The following is a 21,193-nucleotide window of genomic DNA, read 5'->3' as shown; positions in this document are numbered from 1 at the left end:
TTTTAATATTTTTACCCAGGTGCTTAGTAGTTTTTTTGCACTCTAAAAAATGCTGGGTTATTTTTTTAACCCAAATGCTGGGTTCAGCTTGTTGGTTCTTTTCATTGGGTTGTTTTTAATATTTTTGCCCAGGTGCTGGGTAGTTTTTCTGTAACTAAGCTGCTGGGTCGTTTTATCTATCCAGTCGCTGGGATGAGCATGTCTCCTACGAAACAACCCAGCTGCTGAGTTACAGCCAAAACGCAGGCTTTTTGCATTCTCTACAGGAGAGACCTGATTTGGTGCACTTCTTCAACAAAATAAAGGTTTGTATACATTTGATTTCATTTATAAGTCTTAACTGTGCTGTAAATGATATTTTCAGCAGCGGTCGTTTTGCATGATAATTTTGCCTTGCATAACAAGTAAACTGATTTTATTCATTATAATACTGAATTAAATCGAAATTGATCTTAAAATATGTTCTCTAATCTCAGTACTGTTTGTTTTTGGGCAGGTTATGGAGTCAGTCACGGCAGAAACGCAAGGTGGTCTGAGGTTCGTACTTCCCCCGGCGAACAGCAGCCCATCATCGACTCAGATTTTGACGACACACCAGCACGACAAACAGCACTATTTCGGTGAAAAGAATTACAAAGAAAGGTTAAATACACTTAAATTAAAGTGCTTCTTTTAAATGTTACTTTTTTTATTTTTAAAATGCTTGTTAAACAAGTTTAAATGTATGTAACATTGTAAACTATGCTGCATTTACCCAAATAAATTCAATTTGTCTTATTTTTATGTCCGTGGGTGTTCTTGCTTAATAATAAATATTCATCATTTGATTATTGCTGTTGCCTCTATAATTCTAATTTCCAGCCCATTTTAAGCCAAATGGTAAAAACATTTAACCCAAAAAGCTGGGTCAAAATAACCCAGCATGTGTTTTGTCCAATATTTACCCAGCACTGGGTTGCCAAATAACCAAAGTTGGGTTGATTTTAACCCAGAATTTTTTTTAGAGTGCATGCTTATTTTATTTAAAAAAATAAATCGTATATTTTTCTATGTATTAGATCATATGAATTCATATGAAATCGCCACCTTGTAAAAGAATTGCGCTTTTTCATGAAACTGGGTTGCCACTTCCCTCTTATATTTACCGTCCTATTTCTTTCCTTAAAGGGATAGTTCACCCTGCAAAATGAAAATTCTGTCATTAATTACTTAGCCTCATGTCGCTCTAAACCTGTAAGACCTTCTTGAACACAAATACTCTTGTGAACGCTCATGGAAAACTGACACAGAAGAGAAGATATTGCTGAATGAAGTTATTTTGGTTGAGCCACTGATGTCACATGGACTATTTTAACAATGTCCTTACTACCTTTCTGGGCCCTGAATGTTTCAGTTGCGTTGCTGTCTAGGCAGGGTCAGAAAGCTCTCAGATTTCATCAAAAATATCTGTTCTGAAGATGAACGAAGGTCTTACAGGTTTGGAACGACATGAGGGTCAGTAATTAATAACAGAATTTAAATTTTTGGGTGAACTATCTCTAACTATACTCCTCCTGCTCACTTGTTCTCCTTCCTCTACGCAAACTTCTCATCAGGGAAGTGTTGAAACGGAGCCTTCACAGTCATATACGAGGAGCTTTATCAAAAAGAATATGTTAAAAAATAATCACCATAATCTCTAAAATTAGTATATTCATTAGTAGTTTTGTAAGTGCAAATTTTACTGGTCGGGTGCACGTGAGCCCAGTGTGTGTCGTTGCATTCTGCCGCCATGCATTTCACCATTTCATCCAGGAGAGTCACCGATGGCTTTGCATGTACATGTTCTGCAAAAATCCATATTTAATTCGGAAGCTACCCATAATGCCTTTTCCTGTTTGCACCGCCCACAGCATTCTAAGCTAATATATCAATTGCATCCCTCCAAACTGCTGTATAAAGCAAATTAAGAGTTTTTATGTAGCAAACAGCAATATGTTCCATGATTTGAACATAGGTGATTATAGGGAACGTGGTAGGAGTGTACAATATGTCCTTGGGTTGGAAAACCATGGGCATTCCATTGGATTCAGTAGTATAGCAGGGCATATTTCGAGACCCAGTGTTCAGTAGTTAACCGAGAGCTTCTTGTCGTCCTCTCCCCCCTCCTCTTGTTCTTTAATGCGTGCCTAGTGTCATTGGTTGTATTTGAACATATCCTGTTTCGGCCCCTGGGCAGTGGGGCGAGATGATCAGAGAGATGGTGTTACAGATAAAGACGACTGAATGATAACAATGCATTTTGGAAAAGTAATGCGTGCCACAAAAAAAAGTGAGAGGAATGGCAGTAGTAACCATGATGCTCACGAAGGGCACCTTTTGGGGCATGTAGATCAAAAAGGGCACATTAGTAAAGGGTTCTACCACAGAAGTGCCACTATCTTGTGTGTGTTCTCAGTCTCTCCCTCTCCTTCTCTCTCTTTCCATCCTTTAATGTCCACTAGTCCCTTTATTTACACGTGTGCACGTCGTAGACCCTCACACACTCTTGGCAGCTGACATAGCAGCACCAGTGGAAGATGCAGTGGCATTTCTCTTTGCGCTTTTCTGTCCGTGTGTTATGGCCACGGCCACAGCATAACAAATCGCAGCCCTCGATGCCGTGCGACGACACGTTGCAGACGCGGTCGCGGGTGCCAAACGAGCCCGTCTCCGGGTTCGGCTCACAGAAGTTGGGTGATCCCTCGTAGTACACCAGGTCTCGTTCTGTGGGGTGCTTGAAGAAGGCGTATTTGGCTCGTAGTGTTTCCACCCAGCCTCTGGATTCCCGGTGTTTTTCCACCATCATCTCGGAAGCACTGTCGTACTTGTCTTTCAGGTAGTCCCCCAACAGTCTGAAGTCAGGCTGAGCCCACCAACAGGTCTTAACTTCGCAGCTGCCTGACAGTCCATGGCACTTACAACGCAGGTGCATGTTTTCCAGGATGGTCTTGAAAAGAGAAAACATTGGAAATTGTTATTAGTTATCTATCAAAGACTATTTAAAGGAGGCCATGACAATGAGAAATTATGTCTTTGCCGTTAAAACATCCTGCAAGTTTCATAGCTTAAACGTCGTCCTCATTATAAACAAAGTATTTATTTTAGCAAGCTTCAGAAACGACTTGTTTAGATATGAGGTGGCAGATGACATCACAGTGGCACAAACATTTGCATAAACACTGCCTCCAGAGCAAGACATCAACGAATAGCCTACTTATGCTGAATGTGAGTGTCAGGTTGCATCAATAGCAAATCAAAATTACAATCACAGCTGCTATCACGTCTACTGTCATTTTACAAACATTTTAGTACATTTTTAAAATCAATTTAAATAAAATTTTTAGTTTTGAATTATTAAATAGACTCAATTAATTCCTTTATATTTTATTAAAAACTGGGATTTATCTTAAAAACAGCTGGGAAGTTTTTTCCAGACCAGAGTATGCTGTTTGGAAGTGGCTTACTTTCTGTTTGGAAAACATGCAGCATTAAAGCCGTTTCACAATTGCAGTCGTGCTGCACATTGTTAGGGATTCAACCACATACCACTGAAACCCTATTGTAATTGTTAGAATGGCCAAGGATCAGCAATCTCCACGTAAAACTGATCATGCAGACCAAACCATAAGTCGTAGAGACTTGAAACTTGGAGGGATGGTAGGACTCACACCGCTGACAATGTAAATTTTGAAATACCCCAAATTTTGGGGTATTTTGGATATTTTGAAAACCTATTTTTGCAGTCTAGTCCTTGGTTTTTCACCAGATGGGAACCAAACCAGTGCAGAAAGATTCTCCAGAGAGTGAATATCAATAATTATCAATTTGGAAAAAAACATAAAAATGTCTATACCTACGCAACCATTTGTCCTATCAACATAAAAATCGCTGAGCATGGTCTTGGTCCAAAATGCCACAAGTATCTATAAGGACATTTGCGTATCTAAAAAAAGCACCTATAAGACAATGTTAACAGAGACCGATCGGAACAAAACCGAAAAGGTCACTGGGAGTGATATCGCATTTTTCAAGGGCATAAACGATTGTACATTGGATGTTTTTTTGCACATACGCATGATATTCATATCATATGAGCTCCTCGTTCTGGACAACTTTGCTTTTAGAACCATTGCTGTCAAATTCTTTGTTAAATTATAGAGAAGATGTAAAAAAATACTTTTGTGAACTGGTCATAGGTTTTTCGCTCAGTCTGGAAAAAACCATGCAGTACCAATTCTCTGGACTCTCTAGGTCAATAATTATCAAAACAAAAATGGACATTTACCCTGTTACATTCACGTCTGTTTTGTCATTGGTTTCTCCCGTTGTTTCCCCCTGTTGATCTGTGTAATTTGGTTTAGCCCTCGTTAGTGTTATTCCCTTCACCTGTCTGTAATCAGTTCTCACCCTTTATAAGTCAGTCTTTGTTTTCAGTCTCTGGTCGGTCCTTAATGTTATCACAACGTCTGTGGAAGTTCTCTGTGTTCCTGCCTGTTCCTGCCTGTTTCATCTTGAAGATTTATATTAAATATATTGTTTGTTTTGTATCTCGTCTCACGTCTCGTTCGTCCAGCACACTACCGTAACATACCCTTTGAGAAGCTATAACGAGGTGGTTTACAAGGGGGGGCCTGTCCAAATTTACCCAAAATCCTATAAAGCCTAAATGAAAATTCAAAACTTCACGAAACCTGGTAAGCACAAGCGACAGATGATTCGAAACAAGCATGCAAAGTTTTAAGGAGATTGGAACACAGCTGGTGCTGTAACAGTCATAAATGTAAAAAAAAAATATTTCTATAAAAAAATTACCTGGATTTGCCAAAAATTCTTTTAAATAATTGATTTAGGTGGTTACATGCTTGCTAAATAATGTATTTTTTCATATGTGCTTAAATGCGTTAAAGCGCTTGAACCCTGGTAATTGCTGCTATATTTCTGAATATCATTGCTCTGATTACCTGCTATATTAAACTTCTAGATTACATCCGGACAGCAATATTTAGCATATGTGATATTGCACAACTCGCACAACCAATTTGTATGTATTTCACAAAACCTCTTGTATGATTTCTGTGAGGGGTAGGTTTAGGAATGGTCATTTGTGTGAATTCCTATAATTTTCCACCTTGTAATATGTACAAATTGCCATGAGATCGGGTCAGATATTGCCTAAATATTGCCTGTATTGTCACCCTGCCCTTTCTAAACCAGATTTTTAAATCAGGATCTACATGAGACTTCAACAACCTGGGCTGCAACTTTTTGCATGCTCCCAGGCTCAGGCCACAGGTGTTGTTCAGGTGCTGAGCGTGCAGACAGGCCCTTGCATTTCTCGGCTAATTCTCTTCTGAAGTCCCGCTTAATGGAGTTCGCCACCGGCGCTATATGTCTTTGTTTTGGTTTGTTTGCCTTAATTCACTCGCTATATTTAGCTGCAGAATTCCCCAGCTGCGGCGGAAGGCAGGTGTTTGCAGGTCCCTGGGGGTCTAGTTGGGGCCGCTGACATCATGTCCTGAACTCCTTGGACCCTGGGCGGGTCCCTGAGGCTGCGTGGAAACAATGGAGTATGCAAGGGTCCTGACAGGGCCGCCTGCTCCTGTGGTCCCTCGCTGATCAAAGCGACGTTCTGTTGCAGTGTGGTCTCGCCTATTGCCCCTTAAGCACCTTTAGCGCAAAAGACTCCAATTCTGAGTCATGACAGCAGCAGTGACGGGCTAAACCCTGAACCCCAGTGTTATTCTTCCCTCCCTGCCTTCTGCAAACCACCAACTGAGTGTCACGGATTCAGTACAGATGCAAGTTATGAGAGGCATGAAAGGATAAGAGAGGTAATTACCCAGTAATTTCTCATGAAAATACCAGTTTTAAAGTTGAAAGTCTCTCGGAAAAGGGATCAGGAGATATTTGACAGATCTGCGGTGCATTAACACCTTTGTGAACTGTAGGGTAAGACCCACCCAGAAGCGGCACAAGTACAGCTTTGTTCATTGTTTGGTTATCATGAACCTGCCTGCTTAAAGGTGAAGTGTGTAATTTCGGTGGTACTACCGGAATCACAATCTGTTTCAGTGGCCCGACCGGGACAAAAACAACATTTTGCTCAGCCAATCGTGTGAGTTTAGGGGCGGAACTACCTGTTTGTCCAAGCAATGACAAATGGAGTATTTGAAAGCAGTAATTATTTTGCATTTCTGTTCGGTGTGGTGCACAAATTACACACTTTGCCTAGAGTGATTTTACAAATAGGGTGTTTTCTCAGCTTTTCTCTTTTCACGTTACATACGTCTCCGTTCGTCATGTAAAGAGCAGACATAGTTTTAAGGAGAGACACTGGCTCCTGCATCAGCAGCACCACACGCATATGTTGTGGTACTCTTGTGAATGTGCGTCAAAGACTGACGCGGAAGAGAAGAAATTGTAGAATAAAGTTGTTATTTTTGTTTTCTTTGAGCACAAAAAGTATTCTTGTGGCTTCATATAATTACGGATAAACCACTAATGTCACGTACTATTTTAGCAATGTCCTTACTACCTTTCTGGGCCTTGACATGGTAGATGTGTTGCTGTCTATGCAGGGTCAGAAAGCTCTCATATTACATCCAAAATAGCTTAATTTGTTCCCCAAAAATGATAAAACACCCCTTTAACATGCCATCTCTAATGCTTGCAATCCTAACTACAAAAAGTAGTCAATTTTTTTATTTTATTTAAATTTTATTATTACTATTATTTTGAAAGAAGTCGCTTATGTATGGAAGCCTGTTTCTGCCACTGAATAAAAAAAAGGTAAATGCGAGAAATAAAGTCAGAATTTTGGGATATAAACTCACAATTGTAAGAAATAAAGTCAGAATTGCGGGATATAAACTCACAATTGTGAGAAATAAAGTCAGAATTGTGAGATATAAACTCACAAATTGTGAGAAATAAAGTCAGAATTGTGAGATATAAACTTGCAATTGTGAGTTATAAAGTCCATTTCTGAAGATAAAAAAGTTCAGAGAATTGCGAGTTCATCTCACAGCTCTGTCTTAACTCGCAATTGCGTGTTTATATCACACAATTCTGACTTCATTCTGAAAATAATAGTTGAATTTATAAAAATGACACATACACTTGATTCTTAATACTGTGTTGTTACCCGAATGATCCACAGCCACTTTTTTTAGTGATAGTTGTTACTGAGTCCCTTGTTTGTCCTGAACAGTTTAACTGCCCGCTGTTCTTCAGAAAAATCCTTCAGGTCCCACAAATTATTTGATTTTACGGCATTTTTGTGTATTTGAACCCTTTCTAACAATGACTGTATGATTTTGAGATCCATCTTTTCACACTGAGGACAATCGAGGGACTCATATGCAACTATTACTGAAGGTTCTCAGAATTAAGAGTTTATATAACTCGCAGTTTATAGCTGGCAATTGTACGTTTATATTGTGCAATTCTATTTTTTACTCGGAAATGCGTGATACAAACTCACAATTCTTGTTTTCTTGCAATTGCAAGTTTATATCCCACAATTCTGACTTTATTTCACAGAATTGCAAGTTTATATCTTGCAGTTCTGACTTTATAACTAGAAATTGTGATATTATATCTCACAATTCTGAGAAAAAAGTCCGAATTGTAGGATTGTATCATGTATTTCTGAGAAAAAAAGTCCGAATTGCAAGTTTTTATCATGTATTTCTGAGAAAAAAGTCAGAATTGCAAGTTTTTATCATATTTCTGAATTGTGAGATAAATTGCAATAACCTTTTATTTTTATTTTTTAATTCAGTGGCAGAAACAGGCTTTCGTACTTACGTTCACCAGGTCTGCAATTTGTTCAAAAACAGTAATACTGTAAAATATGTTGTCAACATTATTTTTAAAATCTGTTAGAAATATCATAAGTGTCTTACCATCCGTCCTGCCTCATTATTGTGTCTGTTCATGGCACTCCGTGCATCTGGTCGGTTCTCGCGAGCGTCTGCAAACTCTCGAGACACCAAAACCCCAAACTCTGCATCTTCACTGCAGCCACCCCACTTCCATCCCTCTCCCGGCGGTCCTTTATGATGGGAGTCACAGCCGCACATTGTGGAGGTCCCCTCAGCACATGAACGGGTCACTGCAAACGCCACTCCAGCTGAGGCAATTGCATGAACAAATGCAGACTCTCTTGTAGCTAGAAAGAAGAAAGAGATTTTTTTTATGACATTTGTGAATACATGCCAGAATGCTCTGTGATGACCACCTTGGGTGTGCATTTTTTTCCAATAATAAATAAAAACGGAGTCAATTATTCCGCTTATACCATGGTTACCACACCTTGTTGAAGATCACACATTATTCAGATGATGTATTTTAAGACATTCATCCAGTTCTTGTGAGTAGGATTAGGATTAGGATTAATTTCTCATTTCTTTTGTTTCTTTCAACAGTGTTTGGCAGCAGCATCTCTGTTAATAGCAAAACTAAGTTCATCTGCTCCAAAAACAGAACTGTTACCTCGCTATTGATAAATGTAGCTTTTAAATCGCTAAACTATTTTATTGAAAAAGTCATCAGAGTAGCGCTAACAACTCGTTTCTGTGCGCAAATATGTTTCTGTGTGTGCAAATATCTGTCCATTTATAAGGGATAGAGAGCTGAAGAAATAGAGATGTGCTTTTCGTATATAATAAAACGTAATTTTGTAGCAAAAACATGGAAATATGTCATTTTTATTATTTTTTTACTATATTTATTTGCCTGGTCATTGTGGGTTTTGGTTATTTTGCTGTAAGGACTTAATTGTTAACTACTTAATTGTTTGGCGAAATGTTATATGGACATGTGAAGCAGTTAAGACCTGCCTGGAACTACCTTAGCCGTGCATTTTCCTTAAAGATTGTCAGCCAATCAGATTCAAGCATTCTACACTCATGTAGTATAAAAATAGTTATTTTTTTTTTTACTAAAAATAGATTATTTGACCAAAATAAGAGAGACCATACAAAATGTTAGTTTTAATTTAGTACTGACCTTAATAAGATTTTTAACATAAAATGTTTACATATAGCCCACAAGAGAAATTAATAGTCAAATTTATAAAAATAACCGTTCAAGGGTTTACATACATTTGATTCTTAATGCTGTGTTGTTACCTAAATGATCCACAGCCGTGTTTTTTTTTTTTTTTTTTTGTTATTTTGTTTAGTGATAGTTGTTCCTGAGTCCCTTAATTATCCTGAACAGTTAAATTCTTTGGTTTTTCTGCATTTTTGTGTATTTGAACCCTTTTCAACAATGCCTGTATGATTTTAAGATCCATCTTTTCTCACTGAGGACAACTGAGGGACTCATATGCAACTACTACAGAAGGTTCAAACGCTCTCTGATGCTCCAGAAGGAAAAAACAATGCATTAAGAGCTGGGGGTGAAAACTTTTTGAAGATCAGGGTAAATGTAACTTATTTTGTCTTCTGGGAAACATGTATGTATGTTCTGTAGCTTCTGAAGGACAGTACTAAATAAAAAAAAAGATATTTAGGCAAAATAAGAAAAATTTACACATCTTTATTTTGTTCAAAAGTTTACACCCCCGGCTCTTAATGCATTGTTTTTTCTTCTGGAGCATCAGTGAGTGTTTGAACCTTCTGTAATAGTAGCATATGAGTCCCTCAGTTGTCCTCAGTGTAAAAAGATGGATCTCAAAATCATACAGTTACTATTGGAAAGGATTCAAACACACAGAAATGCTGAAAAACCACAGAATTTGTGGGACCTGAAGAATTTTTCTGAAGAACATCGGGCAGTTTAACTGTTCAGGACAAACAAAGGACTCACTAAAAAAAAAAAAAAAAAAAAACCACACAGTTGTGGATCATTCAGGTAACAACAAAGTATTAAGAATCAAGTGTATGTAAACTTTTGAACAGGGTAATTTTTATAAATTCAACTATTATTTTCTCTTGTGTCTTTTATGTGAAATTATTCAGGTCAGTACTGAATATGCCCCCTCCTGTTAAAATAATTAACATTTAGCAGATTCTGCAAGGTGTATGTAAACTTTTGACTTCAGCTGTATTTGTGCTAAATGCAAATTCTGTAATGCTGTACTCATTGCACATGGAGTTGCTGCATATCTAGAGCATTCCAAATCAGTCATTTTTGGTTCCATGACAGTTAGGAAGCCTGTGTATAGACAGCGAGACAGTCCACTCCGTTTTGGAGCTGAGTCTATCCTGAGGCTCTTGTAAAAGGTTTGAAGGAGATCCCTGCCTCTTTAACTGTGTCCCTCCCAAAAGTCTCTCATCTATCTGTGCTGTGTCTTCAGGGCATGGATCATTTTCTGTGATGAGCTCTGGAATATACTGACGAGGTGTTTGAGTGCAGCGCTGTAAACGTCTCTGACAGCACCGGGACGATTGTTGATCATGTCACTTGTGGCTAATGCAGCCCGAGGTTTCACTGATGCTGTGTCATCTCAAAGGTGTGCTGGTTTCTCTCTGGATAATGTTTCGGTAGCCCCCCTCATTCTCCCACCAGTCCGACCCCCGCGGCCACGTGTGTGAAAGCCAGCAATAAGTCTGCGTGTTTGGTTTCTGAAGGCATGTGCTGAGAGATGGAGTTACGCCCCTTTTGAATGCAACAGATTATTATGTAACCAGACACCGTCGTTTCACAATCGCAGCACACTTACTGTGGCTCACCAGTTCTCCTGGTCCCCACAGGAAAAACTTCAACCCAACCAACCCGTACGGCTTCATCACCCCAAACATTTAAGTGCCTCTAATGACAGTGGTTCTCAGACCGAGTTTGTCAGGGATCAGTAAGGCCTATAATGGTGTAAGATTATCTAAAAGAGCGCCCACACACATGGAATATGCTGGTGAATTGTGGGTAATGTGAAATGCGAACAAAACACAGCGTCTGTTCGCTATGTTGTGTTTAGATGATGCACATCATTCTAGTACAATAATTTTGTAATTCTGTCCAGCATGTCCTCCTGCAAAATCTTGGATGTATTTTGATGTTTCAGCTGTTTTTGCTCATGCAGTAAAAGTTATTGGTGTCCAAAATAACACTGGACACCACTGGCTAAGTGTGTGGACAAAAAATATATATAGAAGTTTTTTTTCCCTTCCAAAAATGCCTTTTCTATTCCACAGAAGAAAGAAAGGCACATACGTTTGGAACGACATGAGTAAATGATGACAGAATTTTTAGATGAACTATTACTTTAAAGCCCATAATACACTGCAACAAGTATAGTGAAAAAAAAAGAAATGCATAATGGTGGATAAGGCAAGAAAAAGTTTTATTGTAAATATCATCCAATACCAGTGTTGGGAACGTTACTTTGGAAATGTTGCAGGTTACAGATTACAAGTTACCGTATTTAAAATATAAGTAGTGTAAAATATTTTAATTTCTTATTAATGTAATGTAACTGATTACATTTGATTACTTTTTCTAACAAATGTTTTCAACTGTTAATCATTTTCAAACATTTAAACCAGGCAGATTTTTAAGTATCACTTCAAAAACAAGTGAAGGAAATGCCAAATTTGGGATTTTTTTTATTATTAATTAGCAAAAAGTTTTTACGCTTGCTTGAGGTGGTTTTGGACTTGTGCAAAAAAGAGTTAATGGAATATTTGGAGATGGAAACTGAATTGTCAAAATATTTCTGAACTGTCTTACACAACTGCGTTTCAAAAAGGCAGGTATCCACCTCTGAAAGCAACGACTGCATTTATTGTGTATTGTCTGCTCACTAAGTAATTTATTATACATGAAAATTATAATATTCAGTGGCTTCTCCTACATTTCTTGGTGGTATTTAGTGCCAGTTTATCAGGAAGTGACAATTTAGTTTTCTTTGACTTGTTGGATGGAAACGGTGCATATGCGCAAATGTTTTATGCAATACTCTAATATTGCACATAAGTTAAATTCGCACAAGTGACAAAAAGTGCAAGTGAGCGTGATCATCTCTTCCTCTTTACTACTACTTATAACACAAAAATAAAAATGAATGAACATCTTAGGCCTCATGTAATCACTCAATCAGTGATTCAACAGTGGAAAGACGTCAATAAATATTAAATATTACATTATAATAGCTTATAAACAAAATGTCACATAGCATTTCATTCAGCTCATCAAGTCATCAGTGTACACAGCTAGTTAGTTTGCTAGAGAAAGTAAGTCTAGAGCTCTAGACCTTAATCATTAAACTATATTCTCTTTATATTTTGTTTTACCTGTTAGTGATGTCTGTATTTTTGAATGAACGTTTAAATAGATCTGTTATGAAACAAGTCATGCCAGTCACTGTGTAAATTAATATATTTCAACAACAAATAGAAATTGCATAATTTAGAAGTTAATTAAAAACTGCATTATGTGCAGTTTACATGTTTGTAGTTCAGAGCATAAGATGAGCTGAGGTAGATTTTTTCCCTAAAAAAAGTTTAATTATGATAATTATGATGTACCGAAACCATGACATCAAATCCAAAACACATTCTCACCCCCAACTTGTTACAATTTGACGCTTGGTCAGGACCCCTTGGCGTCGCATTTTGACGCTCAAGGTACCCCATTAGCATCATTTTTCGACACACGGGGTCCTTCATTGTTTTCAGTTGTTTGTCTTAATTTAATGGTTTGCATGCATTTGTCAAAAATTTTTAAATAATTATATATAATTGTATACTTTCATTGGAGCACCCCTACCCTAAACCTACCCACTTCTAAACAAAATAAAACATGCAGGCAAATATAAGTACAATCACAAGTATTTAAAGCAAAAACTGACCATAAACAAGCAGTATAAAAACATTACAAACAAGTCCTGTTGCATTCCGAGTCTTCTGAAGCCATATGCAAAGAAGAGAATAAAACACAAGGTTTTAATCGCTGAAAATGATCCCGTTCCAGTAACACGCTCACATCTCATTCAAAAAGATACTCTCGTATCATGACGCAATCAGTCACGAGACACACAAGAACCAATAGTATTTCACAACCAATGCGCCACAAATCAATCGTTTTGCCTCGGAAGACTTGAAATATTATTACTTTTTAAAAACTTGTGACTGTATTTCTATCTGCCTGTTATATCTTGTGTTTTATTAACTGTTGTGACTGTTTGCATTGAAAAATCACACCCTAATATATAAATATATGCAGTAATGGCAATATTATTACCTAATATATAAATTAATCATGACGATAAAATTCCAAGTGCCTTTCGCGTTGGCATATTATGCTAAGGGTTTCTTCTTTAAAGTATTGGAGGACCCTGAACGTTGAAAAATGACAGTAAAGGGGTACCCTGTGCATCAAAAAGTAACGCCAAGTGAGAACATGTTGACCGATTATGTTTGTGTACCGTTACACCCCTACTATATAGCACATACTTCTTTTTACTGTATATGCTAGTGTAGTTCTGAAAAACTAACAAGATGATAAAACTTAGTCTATCTCTTTCAGGAAAATAGTGATGACTCATTCTGCACTTCACAGATTTTTGTCCAATCAGATGCTCTCTAGAATGAGAATGTCTCTCCCACCAAGTAGCAAATTATGGTTCATGAGTGTGACGTAACTAAAGCTGTATGCTCTTGAGGCTAATCCCTTTGAAAATGTCACATGTTGCAGTCTAGCTGTTTCTCATGAATTTGCAGACTCATCTCGCCCCTGGTATTCTTGTTTTATTCTTGCAGGAAGTTCATGTCCGCACACATAGACAAACAGTCCTTTTTAATAAAGGTTGTGTTTGGGCGCGCACCTCTCTGGGTTTGCGGCCAGAAGGAGGCCCAGTTGGTTCTGGCAGGCCCAGCTGGGTTCACCACAACAGAGAACTGTGAGCTCTGGGCCCCAGGAGCCCTGGCCAAGGGCCAAAAAGAGCGCAGCTCCCGCTACCTGCTGGGTCCATGAATCCGCCTTTGTCTCTGTGTTGTCACACCGTATTACCCACACAAAAGGGCCCAGCACCCCGCACCCCATAGCCCAGTTCAGCGCTGCCCAGAGCAGGGGCTGGCATTTCCAAAAGGAGCAACCCCCCCACCTCCTGTGACACACATACACAAAACACACATACATCTCATACCAGCCACTATGCCAAAATATTCCAAAGCGTTTAAAAAAATCCAGTCAGGACCGATCGGGCCAATCCCAATGCTTCTTCCTTATCTTCACCTCCTTCATCGTCTCCTCATCCCCCTCTTGAGTTCCCCCTGCCTTCCACCTCTCTTCCTTCGTGATGGGGAAGGATGGGAGATTCCCTTTCAGTCTGCTTTCATGACACAGTCAAAAGGGCGTGTGAATGGGGCGTCCGTGGGAGCCGGGCGGTAAGAGGCACACAGGGATGGCTCATACTGGCCTTCATGCACAGTAGGGGTCGAAGTGAACCCTCTAGCCCTTTTCTATTGCTTGTAATCTCATTTGGCCTCCCTTCTCTTTTTCTCTCTCTCTGTCTCTCCCTCGCTCACTGCCGGTTCCTGCCCAGGTCCTGCACTGCGGCTAACTGCTTTAGCATCTTAACCATCCAGCATGTATAGGTGCGTCCCAGTTTCTGTATCCAGTTTGGGTACTGCTTATACGTGGACGATGTGCTATTTACCAAAAAAATGAAACATGATATATTTGGAGACTTAGTGCGCTCAACTTTCATAGCTTTCCTTAATGTTGTGAAAGGGGTATCAGACTCCAAAGTTGTATGATACAATAACCCTATAAAACTCTATAATCCCTATATACTAGATGATAGAGTAGAAAAGGTGCATTTGAGACACTTTTGAATTTTGTGAGGGAGAGACCCATTAGGGTCTGTTCTTTCATGACTGAGAACCAATGTTCTGTCACATCCTTTCTTTAGGAAGCGAAGAAAATGTTAGACTTCTACATAATCTGTTTTCTTAAGAACAGGTGAAATTGCTTGAGAAGTTTAATTTTTGAACTCACAATTCTGACTTTTGCAAGTTTATATCTTGCAATTTGAACTTTTTTCTTACAATTGCAAGTTTACATTGCGATTCTGACTATTAAGAAGATTTGTGAGAAAAGAAGAATTGTGAGATATAAACTTGCAACTAAAAGAAAAAAGTCAGAATCGCGAAATTCAATCTAGCATTTGTGAGAAAAAAATCAAGCATTTGCAAAAGTTTTTATCTCATAATTGTGAATTTATTTGTTGAAATTGTGAGTTTATATCCTGCTGTTCTGACTTAATAACTCACATTTGTGAGTTTATATCACGCAATTCTGAAAAAAAAAAATCTGAATTGCACGTTTCTATTATGGAATTCTAAGAAAAAGTCAAAATTACGATTTAAAAAAGGTAGAATTGTGTAAAAACTTGCAATTACCTTTTAAAAAAAATTATTGGTTTGTTTTATATGTTTGTTCATTGCATTTTGACTAAAGTGGCAAATCAGTTTGTCTGATTTATTTAATTTAATAATAATAAAAAGCTTTATATCCGGTACTTAACATTTTAAAAGAGCATACACATGTATTAATATAAATATGTCAAAATATATTTAATTAAAGAGAAATACAACCGGTGAATTAGTTGTATAGTAAATTGTACTGTTAAATTTATTCTGTGAATATCGCTGATTCATCTCATATGCCTGGGATCTGTTTGAGTAGGTAATTAAAACATTTATTAATTAATATTTTTCAGTCTTACTTTTCTTGATATATTTTCATCAACAATATTTTTTAATTAGAGCAGTTCAATTATCATCATGCTTTTTTTTAAACTAATTTGTTATTAATTGCTATTAATTGTCAATAAATTAACTTACAGAATTAGTGCTCACCTTTTTTAAAATAGTTCACTTCCAACCATGATTTAAACCATGACACCAAGCCACAAGCTTGGTGTAACTTTAAATAAAAATATATTAGCATATATTTGACCTCAAAGCAAAAACAGACCGAAAGCAGTTTAAGTATGTGGAGAATTTCATTATTTTCTCTAATTGCAATTTAAATACTTTACATTTGTTAGACTGCTGTGTGTTGTTAACCCATACCTTTATCAAGTACAGGTCCAAATATTGCAAGATTGTCCTTGATAGTGGTGCAGTTCCACCTGCGGCCTCGGAACTGGTGCTGGCACTCCTGGATTCCCAATTTGACTCCCTCTGCTACGCTGGGCATGATCTCGATGTAATTGCGGCAGAAGCGCAGTTGTTTTGGCACCAGACCAGGTATGGAGCCACACAAGATGGGCTGGGAGCCTAGGGATGAGTACTGCTGCCCAAGGGCCAGGGACCTGAAACACAAGAGTGAAGATTAAAGCCAAATCTGGGCACACCTGAGATCTTCTGTTCAGAGCGATGACATTAAATAATCTTTTACTTAATGTGTATTTTTGTCACGATTATTATGGTTTGTATAGTTTACATGTTTACTTTAGTATTAGATTGGATTGTTAGATTGGATGTTAGTGTTGAAAGTCAGTTATTATAGTTATTATATACTTCTCTTATACTTATGACCATTTCTATCCACTGCGAGGTTTTTTGTACAGTATGTGGGTGTTAGAATATTTATGTCTTTGCTAACCTGGTTTTTAACCCAAATCTTTTTTTGTATGTGTGTTTCTGTGTGTCATTAGATATTTGGCTGTTTGCAAGTGTATGCATGTGTGTGGTTGTGTGCAGTAGCTGAGCTGACAGCAGATTCCTCCCAGATTTACATCTTTTCCAAACAGTGAGTACCTCATGAACACTTCATGGAAACAGGCCCAATCTATTAGTTATTCCAGAAACGATACTTTCACACTGGTAATTATTTTTATTGCCTTCTTTCTCTGTTCAAAATCAAAATTAGGAGATCAAACTGTTTTAATGATGTCTTGTTTTGACATGCATACTATATTAATACTGTAGGTGTAATCTTACTCTATTTTAGCTCTCGTTGCTGTTAATTACATTTTTTTTATGTGTGTGTGTGTGTGTGTGTGTTATTGTCTCTTCCATAACATATGCAGAACACACACGCTCTGTCTGGAGCTGTAATAAGTCAAATATCCTGTGTTATAAATCCTGTAAATGTTTGGAAAAGTTTCAGTTGTACAGCAGAGGAATCTATTAGCAGTTCTGTCCTCATTTTCTCACAGCCGATGCTATAAAACATAAATGCATGAACCTCTGAACCCAGTGACATTTAATCTGTAAATGTCGCAATCTGTGAAAATCATTGAAAAAATTATAAAGCAAAAGTTCAGACTCTAAATTGTGATCAGATGAGCCAATGTGAAATGACATTGGAAAATGCAATTAAGTGCAAACTTCTGACATTCTGTAATAATGCGGCAAGCTGCTATATAGCCTGCCAGGCATTAAAAAGCCTACAGTTTGGATAACAAGTGATAGTATTTTGCAGAAGAATTGTTTATTCGGAGTAAATCAAACTATATTTTGAACTATTTTGAACTGTCTTTTATCATATTGGCCTAGCGGACGTTTTATAAACCAATATGCTTTAGGTTAAAGTCACAATAAAACAGAAGTAGTGACAGATAATTTCTTCCATATTGTGATAGTTCTGATTGGATGGAGTTTACAGTCTGTTGTAAGAAATCTGCGGATTTTTGTAGTTTTCCAGTCATTTTGACCTGGAGTGGACTTTCTGTTTCTGTCACAAAAATGCTAGTTAATGTTATCACATTGGTCTAAAACTTGCTGACTTTGCTCAAGTTTTTCAACCTGTTTTTCTCTTTTTTGATAATTTCTTTACATTTTTTAGAGACCTTTTCCCCGCCTTGTTACATTTGTGTTGTTCCAGTCAAAATGACTGGCCTACCAAAATATGCTTATCTTGTTATTCTACTGTGTATCATTACCAAATATTGGATTCAGTCTTTTTTTTTATCAACTTTCGATTAGCACAGTTTTTGTAACTTCACAAGTTGACACAAGATTTGGTAATGAGAAATTTGCAAGCATTTTTTAAAATACCAGGAACACCAAATTATGTGAAGGATTTTTAACACAGCACAATGTTTAGCGGACAAAATTATTGAAAGAAGTCAGATTTTTCCTTGGTAAAACATGTTTTGATATTTTGATTAAGAATTACAAGGATGAATGAATGGATGGATGGATGGATTGATGGATAGACAGAAAAAGAAATTAAGGTTTTTGAGAAAAACATTCCAGGATTTTTCTCCAAATATTGGACTTGAATGAAATTGAGAAGGAGTTTTATGCCTTACCCTACCTTTTTTAACCAAAGTGCACAGACAAAGTAACTAACCATGCATGACTTTTCAACGTGATTGCGCTAGACGTGAAGTTGTAGACGCGCATCACAGAGCATTTTTGGTTAAAAAGTAGATACATTTTTATTCTTTAAGAAAATGACTGATTGTTTCACTAGATAAGATCCTTATTTCTCGGCTGGGATACTGTAAAGCCCTTTGAAGCTGCATTGAAACTGCAATTGGGACCTTCAACTTGTTGGCCAGTGTTTAAATCCATTATATGGAGAAAAATTCTGGAATGTCCAAAAAAAATTACAGGTAATTTACTCACCCCCTTGTCATCCAAGATTTTCATGCCTTTCTTTCTTCATTTGTAAAGAATTTATGTTTTTTGAGGAAAACATTTCAGGATTTCTCTCCATATAGTGGACTTCTATACTTTTTAACCTCAAATGCTCATCTTGTCTAGCTCTGCCTGAACTCTGTGTATTCCAGTTCACGACAGTTAGGGTATGTCAAAAAACTCCCATCGCATTTTCTTCTCCAACTTCAAAATCGTCCTACATCGCTGTTTTAACTTTAACTTTTTTTGTAAGGGCGTCTGATCTTCTTTGCATGTTGACTTTGTAAACACTGGGTCAGTGCTTCTGCAGCGATGTAGGATGATTTTGAGAGAAAATAAGATGGGAGTTTTTCGACCTACCCTAACTGTCTTGAACCAGAACACAGAGTTGACGCAGAGTTAGACAGGATGAGCTTTTGAGGTTAAATAGTACATAAATTGCTAATTTTTTAGACAATAACCAATTGTTTCACTAGATAAGACCCTTCTTTGTCAGCTGGGATCATTTAGAGCCCTTTAAAGCTGTATTTAAACAGAATTTTAGAAGTTCAAACTCGGGAGCACCATAGAAGTCCACTATATGGAGAGAAATCCTGAAATTTTTTCTCAAAAAAACACAATTTCTTTACGACTGAAGAAAGAAAGACATGAACATCTTGGATGACAAGGGGGTGAGTAAATTATCTGTAAATTTTTGTTCTGGAAGTGAACTCTTTTAAAGGGGCTATATGTAACTTTTTCCCCAAAATAAACGTAATAATAGCCTTTTTATTTGACCATTTATGACTCAAACATCTCCTGATAAGCATACTGACACCTTGTCAGCTCACAGTGGGTGCACCTATAAGCCTGTATCCTATTTTTCCTATTTTCTGTCGGGTCGGATTTTTCGCGCTCTGTCTCCGGATGTGACGTCAAGCGTGTTCATGTTAAACGTTTCAGATCGCTCTTGCCATCACCGCTAGTCCGCAATTAGCCTACAATATATGTATTTGACTGTTTTTACCTCTGTAAACATAATGACTTCTTAGCAGTGGAGCGTGCGCTGGAAGAGCGAGCAGAAAGGAAGAGCAGTTCCGTTTTTTGGCCACAGGCGCCAGTCGCGAGTTTAAATTTCAGAAAGTTGCATATAGCCCCTTTAAGAACATAATATGAAAAAGGGATTTCTTTTTTCAGAACCTGTAAATTCAAGCAGCTTCCCTGATTGTGCAAAGACAGTACTCCATGCTTTTATGATGAGATATGCTGCCTGACAGCGCTGGCATAGATGCTGTCTTGTGGGCCAGAGGTTTACCTGGTTCCCCCTTCGGATCAGTGGAGGATCACACCTATTAGAGATCAGCCGCTCACGATGACCTCAGGCCCCCCGCGGGGTGCAACCCTATCACAGCGCCAATCTCTCTGACAGATGAGTGTACTACTGCACCCCTCACATACAAAAGCCCTAGCATTGAAGTCAGAAGAGAAAAATCCCCCTCAGAGGCTTCTCGGCTTCTCTTTTGCTCTCTTCTCTCGCTCCAGTCGCACATTCTCTCTGTTTGATCTTGTGTGAAACCGTGAACACAGAGCTGGGAGATGTTAACGGGCTGCCAGGTATCAGAGAAGGTGTGAGAGGTGAGTCTTTGTATCAGAGGTGCCGAGAGTCTTATGTCGAGATTACTTGAGCGTTTGATGCCTTTGATGCATCATATGGGTGCGTCACCGCACCGTCAACTTAGTCAGGGAGTTGACGTCATAACACTGATGTTTGTGTCTGTATGCAGGTGAAAGTGGATGCGGTCAAACAGCTGCACAGGTAAACATTACACGTCTCTCCATAATATAGAATTATATACTACATTCTGTGAAGGGATAGTTTACCCAAAGATAAAAAAATTATGTCATTAATTACTCACCCCCATGTCATTTCAAACGCTTAAGACCTTTGTTCATCTTTGGAACACAAATAAAAATATTCTTGATGAAATCCGAGAGCTTTCTGACCCTGCATGGAGAGCAACGCAACTACTACGTTCAAGGCCTGGAAAGGCAGTAAGGCCATTGTTAAAATAGTACGTGACATCAGTGGTTAATTTTACCAAGTTACGAGAAAACAGTTTCTTGACTAAAGTATTCTTCTAGCTTTATAAAAGTAAGGTTAAACCACAGTTGTCACATGGACTATTTTATCAGTGTCCTTACTACTTTTTTAGCCTCTGAACGTTTCACTTGCGTTGCTGTCTGTGGAGGGTCAGAAAGCTCTTTTTGTGTTCTAAAGATGAACAAAGGTCTTAGGGGTTTGGAACGACATGAAGATGAGTAAGTATTGACAGAATTTTCCTTTTAGCAGCAGTTCCCAACCTTTGTCTCAAAGGCCTCCAGTGTCCACACCATATTTAAAGGCCTCAAATATTTTCTCCAGTATTTCTGTTGTGGTTATAACAGCACTGCGTGCACTGCCAGAAACTGGAAGTGTTGAAATGTTAAATTAATTAAAAAAGAGTCAAGATTCTAATTCTGTCTGTTTTTCCAATAAAAGCAGTAGTTATCAAGGGGGAAAAAGACCTGGGGCCTCATTTATAAAACTTTCTTACGCACTGATTTGATCTTAGAGTGTTCGTACGATCAAATCCACGTCAAAGTACAGA

At 37.9% G+C, this 21,193-nt stretch overlaps 1 protein-coding gene across 1 annotated transcript in view; it reads right to left on the bottom strand.

Moving 5' to 3' along the window:
* Nucleotides 1-1,280: 1,280 nt before the first annotated feature.
* The window catches only part of wnt3 (wingless-type MMTV integration site family, member 3), a 41,999-nt gene continuing 22,086 nt past the window's right edge, over nucleotides 1,281-21,193 (bottom strand). Inside the window, exons 2-4 of the mRNA XM_073827853.1 lie at nucleotides 16,047-16,288; nucleotides 7,929-8,194; nucleotides 1,281-2,968 (exon numbers count right to left, since the gene is read on the bottom strand). Of these exons, the coding sequence (XP_073683954.1) occupies nucleotides 2,489-2,968; nucleotides 7,929-8,194; nucleotides 16,047-16,288 (988 nt within the window). The 3' untranslated portion in view covers nucleotides 1,281-2,488. The remainder of the gene's footprint in view (nucleotides 2,969-7,928; nucleotides 8,195-16,046; nucleotides 16,289-21,193) is intronic.

This window comes from Garra rufa, chromosome 22 (assembly GCF_049309525.1).
Source record: "Garra rufa chromosome 22, GarRuf1.0, whole genome shotgun sequence".
Lineage (NCBI taxonomy): Eukaryota > Metazoa > Chordata > Actinopteri > Cypriniformes > Cyprinidae > Garra > Garra rufa.
Note: the sequence above shows the minus strand (reverse complement) of the source record. Positions and strands in the feature narration are given on the sequence as shown.